The sequence below is a fragment of the Mytilus galloprovincialis genome, chromosome 12, assembly GCF_965363235.1.
Source record: "Mytilus galloprovincialis chromosome 12, xbMytGall1.hap1.1, whole genome shotgun sequence".
In the NCBI taxonomy this organism is placed as follows: domain Eukaryota; kingdom Metazoa; phylum Mollusca; class Bivalvia; order Mytilida; family Mytilidae; genus Mytilus; species Mytilus galloprovincialis.
This window is the reverse complement of record NC_134849.1, coordinates 3434906-3451968: the sequence shown is the minus strand read 5'-3', so window position 1 is coordinate 3451968 and position 17063 is coordinate 3434906. Positions and strand designations below refer to the sequence as shown.

Sequence of the window (17063 nt, the reverse complement as noted above, 5' to 3'; positions counted from 1 at the left end):
TGTCCAGCTAGAAAGTTTTTATTTAGTGCAATGTTTGTTTGTCAAACTGTTTGTCCTTTAAATGTTTATAGAATATATTTGAATAGAAAAGCGTTCTTTTAATTTCGATACAATTGAATATAAAAAAAAATGTGTCATGATTGCCAATAAAACAACTCTCCACAAAAGACCAAACTTACATAGATATTAACAACTATAGATCACCGTATGGCCTTCACCAATGAACAAAGCCCATACCGCATAGTCAGCTATAAAAGGCACCAAAATGACACTGTAAAACAATTCAAACGAGAAAACTAACGGCCTTATTTATGTACAAAAAATGAACGAAAAACATACATGTAAAACATCAACAAATGTTTCATGACAAAAATGTATTGCCCCTATCCAATTTTACAAGTCAGATTTGCAATTTATATGTCATTTATCGTGCACAATATATTTAAACAGATGTGAATTGAATGCGTGTGTGTTTAATAAACACAAAATGTTATCTCTAAGGGTCTAATTTTTTCTCAAACGTTTTGCATATAATGTTATAACAAATGAAACACATGTAACAACAGTTTTTTTCTGTATTGATCTATTAAGAAATATAACGCAACAAGACAAGTGAAGGCAAATAAGACTTCTTAAAACGAAGCAAACATATTACTTTCTATTCTCATAAAAATAAAACTTCAATTACATATGGCAAAACCATTTGCATAACTAAGGCAGTTTTGACGCTGTTCAATTCTTTAACAAAGAAGAATAGTTCTATTCCGCTATACAAGGAAAAACGTATCAAAACGGAAAAATTAACGTAAATAAATATCTTTCTTCACTTGCTCTAGTAAAAAAACAAGTTATTGTTTATCAAATATTAATCTTAGTCTTTATCTATTGAATACTAAGCTGCAAATATACAGGTCAAAATTAGTACATGTTTTACTTATTAAATTCATTAATTAGCAGTATGCAGTAAGTTGTTGTTGGTAATTGAAAGACTATTACGGCTGTAGATCGCACGGTCTATGGAACATTTGACCAGCTTCACGAATCCACTTGTTACCAACTAAAACAGAAAAAAGGAAAACTTCTGATTGATTGATTCTGTTTTCTTATCATATAGTGAAAATGCATATTCAGGACGTAATTTCTATTTAAATCGTATTTTTATAAAGCTCTTAATTAATAACATACACCGTACCAATTTAACTACATTAAATTCGCATTTCGACAATTAATGTCTCGTCAGTGATGTTCGTGTCCAAAATATTGCAGATCCGAAATAATTTAATTGAACAACAACGAATGAAATTGTAAATTGCGCGCTTTCTTTCATTTACATTTACGTTTCGATTATGTTGCATTGTTGCTTTAATTTTTGCTCTTATGTGTTTTGTTGTTTCGTTTATTTTCCTCTTATGGTCGATGCATTTCCCTCAGTTTTAGTTTGTAACCCGGATTCTCGCAATCGATGTGTGACTTTCGAAAAGCTTATACACTGTTGCCTTTATTTATAACAGGAATAACATTCTATGAATATTCAGAACTAATGTATTAACATTTTAAAGATTGTGTTAATATAATCTTTCACCGTATGTTCATCAATCTCCGATTGAATAGTTTGACGTGAGAGCACTTACAATGATGACTAGTAATATCAATTCGAAAGAGAATTGATTAATCGGCGGCGCTTACTATTAAACTGATCCGATATATTGCTGATGTAAATTTTTTCGGCCTTTATATTTTATAGGCGAATATGCAAAAACGCGAAGTCAAAAACGCGAAATCAAAAAGATATTTAGCGTTTTGCTTTTTCGACTTCACGTTTTAGCGTTCTCGCCCTATAAAATATGAAGGACGAAAACGCAAAATGGTTTTAACCAGCCATCAGAAATATGTCATTTTGCAAACTCACAAGATAATAAACTGTTTGATTTTTTATCGTTTTACATTTTTTTCAAAAATCATTTTTCCTGCAACTGACGATTTTGACTGTCTTTTTTTATGTCTTCTTTTTTTTAAGGAACAAATATATAAACTGAATAGGAGCATGCAATGACTTATTAACTCACCCCATTTAGACCCAATGACAACTGGACAGCCTGCGTGCATCGTTCTGTTATCAGTTACTCCACTAGGTAGTAAATTATACCAAAAGGCAGCACCTCCCTGAACAGAGTTTGAATGTTTAATAGTACACTAACCTAACAAGATAATAAAATATCCATCTACTTATTTTTACATCTATCAGGTTGAACTTTAAAGCAATAAGTTGATAAACTGCAGGGCAAAACAATCTACATGGTTAAAGGGCACTAGCTCTCAAATTCATGTTCACCGAATTTAATCAAATTCTTGAATATAATTTATAACAGGGTAAAACATTTATCCAAACTATTAAAAGTCTAAACTAAACAATTAACAGGACACGGGCATGAAAATTCAAAGCTTCGTTTCGTGTGTAATTTAGTCAAACGCCATCTACTTAATTATCGAGTTGACCTCAAGAGTCATACAATGACCATATAAGCGATGTAAACATAAGTATAGATATAAATAGATTAAGAAAATTCGTGCTGTTGGATTATTCTAGGTCGATTTTATTTTATATTATAGATGAAAAATAAATGTTTATCATTGTTTTTACTATTAAAAGAATTAAGAATGTTTTTGTGGATCGAATCAGGCAATCAAATGATTTACCTTTGTTTCACTTTCAATGTTTACATTATTTTTCTTTAAATAACTTTACACATACAAATCACGTGCTTTTCAATTCCGGCTAAGGGGTTAAATTGAAGTTCACATGAAGACGGATTAAATAACGTTGAGTTTTTCACTTGCAAGTGAATAATTCATAATCAATGTTATTTAGCATATTTTGACAAAATTGAACCATACTGGCAGCTAAAAATGAATTATTTTTTCATTATTTGTGTTTCACTCATGATTGAGCCAAAAAAATAAAATATCAGATGTTTAATATTTCTCATAGCTAGTGCCCCTTCAAAATGAAATAATGTTTACGAAATCCTTTCAATATTGTGTTTGTTATCAGTGGTTGGAAGGTAGTTTACATGCGTTATTGATGTGATTTTGGAAAACCTTTCAGAAAATTCTCTATAGCCCCCCAAAAAAATATAAAAAAAACCAAACCCAAGAATTTTTCATGATATTCAAACAATAAGCGGTCTTTTTGATCACATTATGCAGGAAAAGGCACTGGTGTCGTTTCCGGTGCATCATTGTCTGTTGTCAGTTTGATTCTCTTTATATTTTGCTACGACCGAATAATTTATTCTTAGGAAGAAAGATAAGAAGTTAGCAATATCCTTTAACTCTACTTTCCGCTATATAGATGACGTTCTTTCACTAAACAATTCAAAATTTGGTGACTATGTGGAACGCATCTATCCCATCGAATTGGAGATAAAGGATACTACAGATACAGTTAAGTCGGCTTCATATCTTGACTTACATCTCGAAATTGACAATGAGGGTCGGTTGAAAACAAAACTTTACGACAAAAGAGATGATTTCAGCTTTCCAATTGTGAATTTTCCATTTCTAAGTAGCAACATTCCAGCAGCACCTGCATACGGGGTATATATCTCCCAATTGATACGATATTCCCGTGCTTGCATTTCCTATCATGATTTTCTTGATAAAGTGTTACTGTTCACAAGGAAGCTATTAAACCAAGAGTTCCAAATGGTGAAGTTGAAATCATCCCTTCGTAAGTTTTACGGAATCCATCACGAGTTGGTTGACCGTTATGGAATAATCGTTTCACAAATGATATCGGATATGTTCCTTACGTCGTAACTACAATCCCCTTCCCTTTCATGAATATGACCTACTGAATTAGACTATTTACCGTATTTGTAATCACATAAGCAACACGACGGGTGCTACATGTGGAGCAAGATCTGCTTACCCTTCCGGAGCACCTGAGATCACCCCTAGTTTTTGGTGGATTCGTGTTGTTTATTCTTTAGTTTTCTATGTTGTGTCATGTGTACTATTGTTTTTCTGTTTGTCTTTTTCATTTTTAGCCATGGCGTTGTCAGTTTGTTTTAGATTTATGAGTTTGACTGTCCCTTTGGTATCTTTCGTCCCTCTTTTATCTATGCGGGTTTAAGAACATATTTTTATACTTCTATATTTGACTAAGTATTTAATGAGATGTAAACCTGCCAACAATCATGTACAAAACAGTTTTATCGAACTGTACATTTATTGAAATGTCATTTGCATATGTGTAAATACTTTGATTTTTAAGAACAAAACAGAAACATTTAAACTTCATATTGGGCATTTGTCAGAAATGTATAAAATAAATGTCAAATTAAATATCTAGAATATTGTGTTCGTACAAAAGAAAACAACGATCAAAAAATCACCTGCAAATGGTTATAAGAAAATTTAATTCGACCAGAAAAACATTGAAATGGCTGGGATAACACAAACTACGAAGATCTCGGAAGCTATATCCAGGATGCCCTGAAACATTTATTCTTTCTGAATACTCATATACTTTACAAGATGGTAGATAAATAACACCTTTTCAGAGTTTGTTGATGTGGATGAAAGGGATATTGCAGTTCTGAAGATCTAGAATTGATGACTTATTTATGAGTATATCGTTTACAAACTCTTGGGTAAAAGTCCACTGACACTTATAATATGTATTGCTGTCGTCAGTGAAGAAAAGGGTAAAATTTGAAAGGAATATAAAGATCATATGCTGTTACCTGAATAACAGGAATCCGAGTATTTATGTTTGGAAACACTGTTGCTCCACCAACTTTTACATCATTTAACTGAAAGGAAATAATTGTCAGAAGGCATTAGTTATAAATCATAACATAGTGTCTGGTTTAATCTACATCTGTTTACTTATACATGTAGCTATTTTGTTGTCTGTAATACCGGAATTCTTTACCAGATGATTTTTTTACGATAACACTTCGATTACCAACCAGTTCTTTGTGGGGTTCATGACAGTCTGTCTTCATGTTCTATGTTCTGCTTATTTGTTTAAATGTGTCTGTGGTTCCGTTGTCTTCTTTTATAGTTGATGAGTATACTCCGGTTTTAGTTTGGAACCCATATCTGTTTTCTCTATTTTGAATTATAATTTTTGAACAGCGGTATACTATTGTTGTTGTTTTTTCACGTTGTCTTTCGTGTTTAATTACACCTTATATAAGAAAGCAAGATTTTGATTGGTTGATAGCCAGAGTATTTTTCGCATATTCTAATATGTTTTCCTCATTTCAAACGAATTTGCCTGTTTTTCACCACTGCCGGTGAATTTGCCTCAAATACCATGGTATTTGCCATTTTGGATATTCCTTTTTTACCCTCGCGAGCAGCTTCCCGCCAAAAGATTTCGGATATGACGTTACATAATGAAAGCGAGCTAACGCGTATTAGAACATGTATAATTCCCGCGGTTCTATGATAATATCCACTTATACCCTAAATTATGCCTAAACATGTTTATGAATTGCAGCTTGATAGTATTTATCTGCACATGTACAGAGAGTTTCAATCCAAATCTATTCGGTGTAATTAAACAGATATATCATGTTATGGAGGGGTATTTGCGAAAAATACCAGTCTTGGGACAGAATTTCCCTCGCCTGGTGGCTCGGGAAATTTCACAGTCCCTTGACTGGTATTTTTCGCAAATACCCCTCCATAACATGATATATCTGTTCATTACTGGTGTTTTTTACAGTTTTTTGTTGATGTTTTTGCCAAAACACTTTCAGCTTTTCTTCGACTTTGAGTATTACTTCAGAAACTCTGTCTCTGTAGTCTGTATCTTTAGATATTTCATACGGCAGATTTATATAGAGAAAATGGATTGTTATATCTTTTGTTTTATCCTAGTGCGAAGTGTATGATTCAAGCAAGAACATTAGTCATGGATTGCTTTTTGATCTATGATTTCCCTCATGCTGGTAAACTGTTCGTTCTAGGAGTTTTACTTTACAAAACATTGTTTTGATAATAACAACTTCTCAATATTGCCTGCATTCATAACTTATTTGTGTTTCTAAATTAGATCAAAAGAGAAATAAATCAAACAAATATATGTTTACGTTATCAACATGATTACTATCACATAACATGACTTACATAAAAGAGCCAGGTAGCTATTCTATCACCAGTTCCCTTTAAGTCATCTGGTTCGTCTTCGCTTATTGGACCCCATGATGGTTTCTCCTAAAATAAATGGATTAGACCATAGAACTATTAAGAATACGTTTTTGTTCGTTTTTTTGGAAAGTATAATTGTTTGTTTGATTTCGTTTTCTTATTGTATTCATAGTTTTCTTTAAAAGGAAAGATTTAAGATCAAGGATATATACGGTTATAAACATTTCTTCTTAATTTTTCTATGGTAAACAGGTTCACTCCTAATAGATAAAAGATTATGGTCTGTCATTATATGCATGCCATCAAATATCATGATAAAGTGTTGAGTCTACCAACTGTTTATACACTGTGAGAAAACCACTTTTCAATAACATATGCACTAGAAGCGCAAATTAAAGTTTTTACCTTTTTACATATAGAAACTTTTGTACAAATGCAACATTAAGAAGGTATTCAATTGGTAGTTAATCAAATGTTCCTTCAGATGCATAAGTAATGACTTAATTATGACCTGTATATATCACTCTGAAATTAGTTATCAAAGGTACCAGGATTATAATTTAGTACGCCAGACGTGCGTTTTGTCTACATACGACTCATCAGTGACCCTCATATCAAAATATTTATAAAGCCAAACAACAGCAAAATTGATTGAAGAGCATTGAGGATCCAAAATTCCAAAAAGGTGTGCCAAATACGGCTAAGGTAATCCATGCCTGGGACGAGAAAATCCTGACTTTTTCGAGAAATTCAAAGTTTTGTAAACAGGAAATTATAACAATGACCACATTATTGATATTCATTTCGGTGTTGACTACTGGACTGGTGATACCCTCGGGGACGAAACGTCCACCAGCAGTGCCATCGACCCAGTGGTGTAAATAGTTATCAAAGGTACCAGGATTATAATTTAGTACGCCAGACGCACGTTTCATCTACATAAGACTAATCAGTGACGCTTATATCAAAATATTCATAAAGCCAAACTAGAACAAAATATGAAACCTTTATCAAGAAGGTTTTCAGAATTAAAAGAGAAATAGATGAACATTTTTTAGAACTAGTTAATTACGATATGCTGACAAACGGTTAGGAGGACGGATTACGGCATATCAGCATGTGTCCCTTGGACACAGGCGTAAAAAAGTATCACATCAATTTTAATGAACATGGCAGTTGCTGCATACAAGAAAGGTACCCATATTTTACCACTTGATGTTTTGTATGTATGAACAATATAAATGTTTTTTCGTCTACATGATTCGTGGTCTCTTTTTCGACTAGGGCAAACAATATTTGTCTTAAGCATTGATTTTTGTTTTATATTTATAAACAAAACTTACAAAAGTATCATAGTGTGGGTTATACATTCCTCCTATCCCATAATTCACTATCTGAAATGGTTCGGTGTTGCTAAGGAATGGAGATGATTTGGTTTTTAATCCTGTTAGCAGTCCAACTCGGTGTGTCGCCCTTTTAACTATCCCAGGTTTATCATGCAACCATGCGCTAAAATGGTATATTAAACGGATTTTGTTATAACCCAATGACGGACCTATCGTCCGTTATTTAACACTTCTAGAAAAGAGAGAATGATAATAAAAACTAGTAATTTTTGTAACATGTCATCACAATATACAATAAATGTCGGTTGGAAAACAAGTGACCTTATAAAAATGTAAAAAAAAAACATAAGTTACATCGAAAGTAGCCATTGTTGCACTGATTGTATGTTAAATATAAAAGAAGACATATTTTGTATACCAGAAACCTTTCTAGATATTTTTATATATTTTTTGGGGTAAAATGAGCATTTGATTCTAATGATTACATTTGTTATGCTATATCCATGGATTTATTTAATTTTTTTGCTTGTTTTCGAATTCAATAATGTAGTCATGGATAGCACTTGTAGTCAAAACTGTCCCTCTTGATTGGTGGCAACACATTAACGGATTTTAATAAAATCTACATGAACTGTAATTATAACCTGTTATTTTCGTTATTTGTTTGTGAAATTGTAGCCATTAAACACAAAATGTATATAAATTGTCTCTTAACCTAACAATAAAACTTGTTATGTTCGTTCTTTGTTCGTGAAAATTGAACCTTAAGCATATATGATTGATAGAAATGTCTTTTAAACACACAAGAAACTTTTAGCTATAAAACAATATAAACCAATACAGAATTATGAACCAACTTTGTATACATACGTTTCACTCACTCTTGTTCTATCTATCTCTGAACCACTGAGTTGACCCTGTCCAAGCTTGGATCTATGAAACTAAAATTGAAAGACAATTGTATGTCGTTATTCTAAGTTTTGGATAAATGACTATAAGGATTTAACGCGTTACCTAATTTATCAATAATTTCCTGTGTTGACAGTAGCCACTTGTAGAGCAAGATTAGCTCATATTCCCGAGCACCGGAGATAATCCCCATGTTTTTGGGGTTCGTGTTGCACAGTCTAAGGTTTTCTATGTTGTGCTATGTATACTGTTGCTTGTCTATCTGCCGGTTTTTTCCCGCTTCTTTATGTTGTTGTGCTTTGTGAACTGTTGCTTGTGTGTCTGTCATTTTTGTTTTTGCTTTTTTTAATGTCGCTGTTTGGTTTTTTTTCGGATTATACGTTTGGTTGTTCTTTTAGTACCGTTCGCTTTTCCTGAATTTGAGTAAAATCAACCAGTTAATATTTTTTTGTAGATTCTTGTCATGTCGAGGAGCTCAGCTGTTGTCAGATTCGTCTACATAGGATCTTTCTTTTATTCAAATACATAATAACATTTAGTGTGAATACATGCCTTTTGAAAATTGAGGAAAATCGGTTTCAAAGTTTACAAAGAACGATTTATTTACACAACTGGTCAGATACCTCTTTGCTGCCTTCATTACGTAGATGCAATGCTTCTCTCTCTGAAATGACGTCATGGAATAGAAATATTTTGGGTTGAAGATTAGCAATTTCTACCTTCCCTTTATAATATGGTATTACGGTATCACTTAGATAACAGTAGAGTTGCAATGACTCTGTTGGTGTCTACAATAAAAACAACTTATTATGCAACCCCAACACTGAACATTCGATAAAATCATATTGTATATAGAAATTATGAAAAACAGTAAGAGGTGCGCGTCAACACGTAAATGAGCCAACAAACCAAGTCAAATGATATCATAGTAGTCAAAATGTGACCTATCAATTTGATTCGGATATGTCTTAAAATACTTCATCATCAATCATTCAGTTATGTGCAGTTTTTCAATCCATTTACAGACTTATTCGTTGCAGTAAATGCAGTACTTTTTAGACAATCTGACCTTAAGGCATGAAAACCTGTTCAGTCTATATTCAGAAATACCCAATGCGGTAAGTGCCATACTGTTTACACAATTAAACCTATAGCTATTAAGATTTGTTCAGTCTATGTACAGGATGTTTTTTTAACAAAACACCACCGTACTGCATTTCATAAAAAGCTCTTGAACAGTACTTGATTGAATGCAAGTCAACTACAGCTATTTGCATGTTATAAATTCCGTTTTCTTCATGTAGGTGACTTGCATTCAATCAGGTAGCTTTAAAACCATTTTCTACATAAGGAATGCCTGTACCAAGTCGGTTAGATAACAGGGTTTTTTCCATTCGGTTTATGTGTTTGAGCATTGTTTTTGCCAATTGTTTTGAATTTTCCTATGAGGTTTTATGGGGTATTTTATTTTTTTCTAGTAGAGGTGCATATTGGTTGTCTATTGAAGTATCAATCCACCAATTTTTCTCTTCATAATCTTATTTATGTGGAATTTCTATACATACCTTTCGATTCTCTCTACACAACTGTTTATAATTATCGTCATATTCTTCTCTAACAAATGATATGTCGGCTTCCTCCTCTTCGTTAATATCATTTTGTTCATTCTCGTTTAAGACTTCGCTGTGTCCTAATTAATAAATACATTTACACAAAATTTACCAAGTCAGACGATTTTGTCAGTTTTTCTGCAGTTGCTTTTTTTTCTTGGAGTTTGGTATTTGTGTTATACTTTTTTAATGACAACAACTTTAAAGTTCTTAATTGACCTGTTGATGAAACAGGTGTTTATGAAAGGACAACTTTGAATAATGTTTATGTTATAAACGATTCAGACACAAATTCTCAGTTATTTAAGATTTTTTTTCTTTAATGAATGTATTCTTTATATAACTATTAAAAATCTAACATTGAATGATCATCTAAGTGACTCAAATTAATGAACTGTTTTTTAGCATTTAAATTTATTTCAAGATTATTTTTTTTTGTGAAAATATTATTTCTTATATAGAGAAATCGTAGAACAATATTCGACTAGAATGTTGTTTCTTTTAAGGGATATACCCCTAAATATATAACCTGGGGGACACAGAGGTATAGGTGTCAGACCACTAATTACTCCTTCAATTTAAAACGTATGTAAAGTAGCCCTACTCTGACACATAATTGTGCTTTTGATGTCCTTGTTTACTTGAACTAGCCAACACATTTGCAGAAATGAAACTTTTGGTGAACGATAAATATATCAATACCATTTTGAGTCAAAATTTACCTGACTATGAGTTTGCATTAAAAATTGAGGATTAATGCGCGTAATTCATGGTATACTAATTTAAGATTTCCAGAAAACCAGGGGTTATTTTTGGAGTACCTCTGTTCGAAGGTCATTTTTTTGTGAGAAGGCTTTAAAGGTATTGTGAAAATTGACATTTAGAAAGCTGCTGCATGTACAATTCAGGATATACCTGGTTTTTATGAAGTTAAACTCAAGGTTGAATATTTAGAAAGCTGTGAAAATTGCATAATTTGGTTGAACAAATAGGGATTTTTAATTGGTTGTCTGGCACCTATACTGATGAAAAATCTAACTCAGAGATTATCCGTCAACTTGCTTCCAAGATTCTGTTTTATTTCCTTACTGTAAAGTATTACTCTAATGTTTTATGTTAACGTTTTTAAAATAAAATTTTATATACATCATGATTTTACCTTTCTTATCATCTTTGATAAAGTTTCCCAAAATTGCTGATGCTTTATGATGCAACCCTGCCTACAAGATAAATACATTATGATAACGATATCACTAGCAGCTATAGTATGAGGCAGTCATTTCCATCTAGACAAGAACGTCCCCTTTTCTAGGATCAGAAATCTGCCCTTGAAAGGTTTCATGTCTGCTTTTTATCACACTAATTGACTTCATTTACATAAACTAAGTCTGTTTGTTTTTTTATTGTTAACCCTATTTTTCAATTTACCTTAACTATAAACAACTGTCAAACAAGTTGGAGTTAAGGGTATGAAATCGGATACGTCATAAAAGACTTCACCATCAATGAAGTTTTTTCTCGGAAAAAATGTCTGCACCAAGTCAGAAATATAACACTTGTTTTCCATGTTTTCCATGTTTTTGCTAGTTGGTATAGTCTAACGTTTGACTTTGTAAGGTTTTTATGGAATTTTGTCTTTTTAAATGAACCTTTGATTTCTGTGTTTTTGTTGATTTTTTTAAGATTTCTTTTATAGTTGAGGACGGTTTATCATGTTTGTGTAGAGGTTTGACATGATAGATGTTAAAAACAAAATGCATTATTTTTAAAGGTATCTGTTGTTGTTTTCATATCTGTCCGTTCAACGATGAACAATGTCGTTTCTCACTTGAAGACAATTTTCCTGCCTTCAGTCATTGTCTGATTTGAATGATAGAATATAGTATGGCTGTTTAAACTAAATTGGTCATAACTATACTGTTTTATAAATGATATGGGTCAAAAATTACTGTCATAAAATTTTGGTTACATCCCAAACTGACTTTTCAGAAAATATAAAACCACTCAAAAATTGAACAGGCCACTGAACATTAAACCTAGAGATAAATGCCTTTCCATTTCTGTATGCAAATATATAACTTGTTGATGGAACATGATATTAGTGGCATCTTTTTATTTCCTTGAATGATTTTACGCTGACTCCAAAACTTCTTTTTCATACAGGTTTTCAGATGTTCTATGAACAATTTGACATCTGTATAGGGTTAAGTCTGTTCATTATATCTTAACAGATTAAATACTGTCAGTATTCTGTCTAATTTTGAACCATACTCAAGAAATTTCACTTTTATATTCATGGATGCAACAGGGCACAATTTAGGTTTTCTTTTCATGTTTCTGAATGTATCACAATTAATTTTTGGTGAAAGGTTACAGGTTATAAGAAATACATGGTGCAACAAAATGTTGACTAAATCCAATTGGGTCCTCGTACTTTTTTTTATTATAAACTAGTTTTCAAATTTGTTGTCTTTGTTACATCAAACGTTGATTTAGTTTCAGTGTTACATCATCTACTGCAGTATCTATATTAGCTTATCCCTTCATGGACCTTTCCATGTATTAATATTTTTGTGCAATGAGAACTAATCTCCGTGTGTAAATCGGGTTACTTTTATTCATGAAATTATATGTATATTTATGTGGTAAATATAACTGAAATATTTCATGTACATGATGTAACCAATCTCTGGTTTGCAATTCCCTCAATTTTGCAACCTTGTTTTCTTCCATTGGAAGTTAAAAAGACAGCATGTGTCGAATATGATTGTACATAAGTATGACGTAATGTCATAATTTTTTCAAAACATCAATCAAACATTGCTATTATGTTAATTGGTTCTCTTTTATTTAATTTTTCACTATTGCATAAAAGATGTAACAAAATGACACTACATTTATTTTCATGAACGTCAAACAATTGCGTATTTGAAGTTGTCCTACGAAAAACTGTCCTTGCACATCATTATACCTGAATATTGGAACAGTTTATCTCAGGGTAAATCTGCATGTATTTGACAGGGGACATCTCAAAGCTGTTTTAGGTAACATTTTTTGGATGTAACATTTATGACACAAAATGTTACATCTTCAATTCCTGCATATATATAACCTGTTTTCTCGTTCTAATATGACATAAATACCCTATTAAGCAATTAATTAAAACCAATAATTAGTTATCTAACATCTCTTATTGATATTTTTTCACATAGCAAAGAGTATTTGAAAGATACATTCAACTGAGATGTATTTTTAACAACATGATTTTACGGACACAATAAATTCAGCAAAATGTCCACCAAAAATCACATTGAAATTGAACACTTGCATTAGAAAAAGTGGAATTCTATTGGGGTAATTTATATCATCATCATGAAAGTTTTCTTCCATTTTATGTTTTCTTCATTCTGAATTTAATTGGCTATATATTTTAAGAAATTGTCAGATGTAACACAAATTCCATGACAGTAAATTCTGACCCATATATGTAGTTCTTACCTGTTCATATATGGACGACAAAATTTTAAGGATCGCAGCCTCGTTTACATTTTCGTCTAAGAAGGAAGTAAACGGGAGTCTGCGCAGTAAAGCTTCACTCCAAAGTCTTGCCTCATTCAGCATACTGCTGTCTTTAGCAATACTAACTATCTTCAGTACCTGTGACGGATTAAGGGGCTGACAATGCTCATCAAAAAGAATACCATTGATTGCCTCGTCAATGTTGAAATAATAAAACGTGCGCAGACGTAATAACGCCTGCGCTGATGCTTGAACGTCGTACTCATCTGGCCAGTGAGCAATATTTCTAGTAACAATTTGATAGGTTGCATTTAAATCTGAAAATAAATACAAAATGTGCTTACCCGATTCTACAATATATATAAATGCATTTATAGTTTCAAACTGTTAAAGACAATTATAAGTTATAAAAGGTCACAAAAAGATCATCTTATGTGACCCGGAAGGGAGATGGGTTTATATGATCGATTGCTCTCTGTCGTGCAGAGTTATCGGTCCTTGCTCGCTCTCTAAATCGAGATGGAGCAAGGATCGATAACTCTGCATTGGTAATTGGATCAATTCAGGCTTTAATATTTCTTCACAAGGTATGTGGTTTGAACCTGGTGTTATAACGCTAAGGAATTATAAAACTGATGACTACTGAAAAAGTATAAATGACAATAATGTAAGCGTTGCTTGTTATTTTATCCTTTCATTTTCCACCTTTATTCACTATACGTTTGCTCTCCGTTATTCTCTATACTTTTGCTCCCTCTCCTTCTCTATCCTTTGGTTTTATTGTTCAATTTTCTCTTACTTAAACTTTGGTTTCCCTCAAATAGATATACTGGTATACTTAATAATCTCAAAATGTTGTATATGTTGTATAGCAAAAAAGTAAATCACAAAAATACTGAACTCCGAGGAAAATTCAAAACAGAGAGTCCCTAATTAATTGGCAAAATCATATGATAAAACACATCAAACGAATGGACAACAACTGTCATATTCCTGATTTGGTGCAGGCATTTTCAAATGTAGAAAATGGTAGATTGAACTTGGTTTATATCGCTAAATCTTTCACGTGTATGACAGTCGCATCAAATTCCATTATCTTTACAACGATGCGGAAAAAACCAGACATAATAGGTAAAATAGTCACAATATGGTTACCGACGACCTTTTTTCACGTTTCAAATTTCTTTCTACCAACAACACCAATTATGACTCACCTGATGCAGGACCGTCTAAGGTACAATCTTCACATAATATACTGCTGTAAACAACTGGCCATTTATAAACAAATCGTCCAATCAGGTGGAAGGCATTTATTGGATGTTCTGCATATCTTGGATCCTGAGAACTCTCTGTTACTATTGGTTCTAGGTCGTTAAATAATCTGAAATTAATGTAAAAACTCTCTGTTACTATTGGTTCTAGGTCATTTAATAATCTGAAATTAATGTAAAAACTAATCTTTCTTCCGCATATTCAAAATGATATGTATCCATTTGAATCATATTAGAAACCTGTATTATGTCATACTACTTACCGGGTTTGAAATATCATGAACAACACAAAGGGTGACACATGTGAAGCAGGATCTGCTTACCCTTCCGGAGCACCTGAGATCACCCCACGTTTTTGTGGGGTTCATGTTGCTTAGTCTCATTTGGGTCTAAAAGAGGGGCGAAAAATACAAGAGGAATATTTTGAGGGACAGTCTAAGCGTGATTCGGGATATACCGATATGACGTGATAGTCATATTTTTTTTGCGCGAATACGGGAAACGAAGTCGGGCGGGACACGTGAAATTAAATGCGAAATTATAACAATGATAAGCAGTATACGGGATTTTCCAAATTTAAAAGTAGCTGTTGATAAAACCTGAATTCTCCTCACTTTCGAACTTTATTATCGGAAACTATTAAAATTCTAGCATCACTGGTGAATCTTTTGTTGACGAAACGCGAGTCTTGCGTACAAAAAAATATAAGCCTGGTAGTATCTGTGATGAGATTTTTGCAAATTTTAGAAAGATTAAAAAAAATGAAAAAGAAATGAAAAATAAAAAATAAAAATGAAAGAAATGTAAAAAAAAAACTTTTTGTTAAAGAAAAAGACAATGTAAAAGTTAATTCTTACCTTTGAAGCTCGAACGATATTGTGTTCTGATCTCTGGCTTGTGTAGATATGTATTTATTAAAAGCTGAAAGTAATTTGCCTTCCTCCTGGGATATTATAGACAGTTTATACACAGATGAAAATATTTCTCCGTGTATGTGAGAAACGTACAATAATAAAACACAAAAATATGAAAATATCATAAAACGTTTCATTATAATATTAGCAGTAGAATTAAATCCGTTATCATAAGCTATTTGATTTTGCCATCTGTGTCTGTCGTTTGTATATTTTAACTTAACATATATTGTACACAGACCTATACATGCTATAAGCGTGGATATGTTTGATGTAATCCCAAATTTAATGATTTTTTTAAAGAAAGTCTTTAAGAATTTTTTTTTTTAAATCGGTACCAGATAACACATTCACATTATAATCGTTTTGGATGCTAAGACATTTAAAAGCACCACTTTTAATTTTTAACACGTGTAAACACGATGTATTGAATGCATCTTACTTTGTTTTCGACAAATTTGACAAGATGTTGCAGCTTAAAGATTTAGTTAAAGTTATACATGGGATAATAACTGTAATAACATGTACAAATGCATACATAATGTAAACGCACTACTTACATTAAAATCAATCTTATAAAAGAATGACTATTTAGTCTTAAATGCATTATTTGTGGTGTTGTTATAAGTGGCTTTGAACTAGCTGGCAGTAACTGCGAGTATTCTGAAACCTGTATTTAGTGTCTTTTTGTTGTTGGAATGATTACCCTGTCACATCCACTCATTGTTTTAAATTAGGTGTATTAGTATCCATCTGAGTTAACATAAAAAAGAAGATGGGGTATGATTGCCAATGAGACAATAACTCTCCACAAGAAACCAAATGACGCAGAAATCATACAACTACGGGTCACCGTATGGCCTTCAACAATGAGCAAAGCCCATACTACATAGGCAGCTATAAAAGGCCCTGAAATTACAATGTAAAGCAACTCAAACAAGAAAACTAACGGCCTATTTTTCGTTCATTTTTTTGTACATAAATTAGGCCGTTAGTTTTCTCGTATGAATTATTTATACATTTGTCATTTCGGGAGCTTTAACGCTGATTAAGCGGTATGAGATTTGCTCAGTGTTGAATATCGTACGGTGACTTATAGTTCTTGATTTTTATGTCATTTTGTCTCTTGGAAGGAGTTGTTTATAGGGTAACCATAACACCTCTTCATTTTCGTATCTAATGCAGACAAAATATCTTGATTTTTCAAATAAACACCTGGTCCATACAAATAGCGATTAAAACAAATGTGAATCATATTTTGTCAAAAACAAGCTTTTTTCCTAAAAAAAATGTTTTCTGAGGCCGACGTCATCAAAATGCAGTTTGTCC

General features: G+C 32.3%; 2 protein-coding genes across 3 annotated transcripts; both read right to left on the bottom strand.

The window, feature by feature from the left end:
• Positions 1-311: 311 nt before the first annotated feature.
• Positions 312-9204, bottom strand: LOC143055102 (prolyl 4-hydroxylase subunit alpha-1-like). 2 transcript variants are annotated; one of them, XR_012971950.1, is made up of 7 exons: positions 9044-9204; positions 8382-8452; positions 7509-7674; positions 6145-6231; positions 4749-4817; positions 2067-2198; positions 312-1057 (listed from the first exon to the last, which is right to left on the bottom strand). XR_012971950.1 is itself a non-coding variant. In XM_076228246.1 (7 exons), the coding sequence occupies exons 3-7, from the start codon at positions 7533-7535 to the stop codon at positions 993-995; spliced, it is 345 nt and encodes a 114-aa protein (XP_076084361.1). In that variant the 5' UTR covers positions 7536-7674; positions 8382-8452; positions 9044-9204; the 3' UTR covers positions 312-992. The 2 variants fall into 2 exon arrangements, 1 of the variants encoding a protein (XP_076084361.1); XM_076228246.1 differs by having other exon boundaries at positions 2067-2163.
• Positions 9205-9958: 754 nt separating this feature from the next.
• Positions 9959-16458, bottom strand: LOC143055164 (prolyl 4-hydroxylase subunit alpha-1-like). Its single transcript, XM_076228304.1, has 6 exons — positions 16441-16458; positions 15678-15763; positions 14764-14930; positions 13529-13866; positions 11190-11250; positions 9959-10110 (listed from the first exon to the last, which is right to left on the bottom strand). Exons 1-6 carry the CDS (start codon positions 16456-16458, stop codon positions 9959-9961), a joined length of 822 nt encoding a protein of 273 aa, XP_076084419.1.
• Positions 16459-17063: the final 605 nt, after the last annotated feature.

Bases quoted from the DNA above. Each gene is read 5' to 3' on its own strand.
- LOC143055102 (XM_076228246.1), bottom strand. From the start codon at position 7,535: ATGTATAACCCACACTATGATACTTTT. The intron at 6,232-7,508 runs GTAAGTTTTGTT...CATTTATTTTAG, and splicing joins ACCCACACTATGATACTTTT to GAGAAACCATCATGGGGTCC. The intron at 2,164-4,748 runs GTAACAGCATAT...AACTCTGTTCAG, and splicing joins CTCGGATTCCTGTTATTCAG to GGAGGTGCTGCCTTTTGGTA.
- LOC143055164 (XM_076228304.1), bottom strand. The intron at 14,931-15,677 runs GTAAGAATTAAC...CATTAATTTCAG, and splicing joins ATATCGTTCGAGCTTCAAAG to ATTATTTAACGACCTAGAAC. The intron at 11,251-13,528 runs GTAAGAACTACA...TTTATCTTGTAG, and splicing joins TGTCGTCCATATATGAACAG to GCAGGGTTGCATCATAAAGC.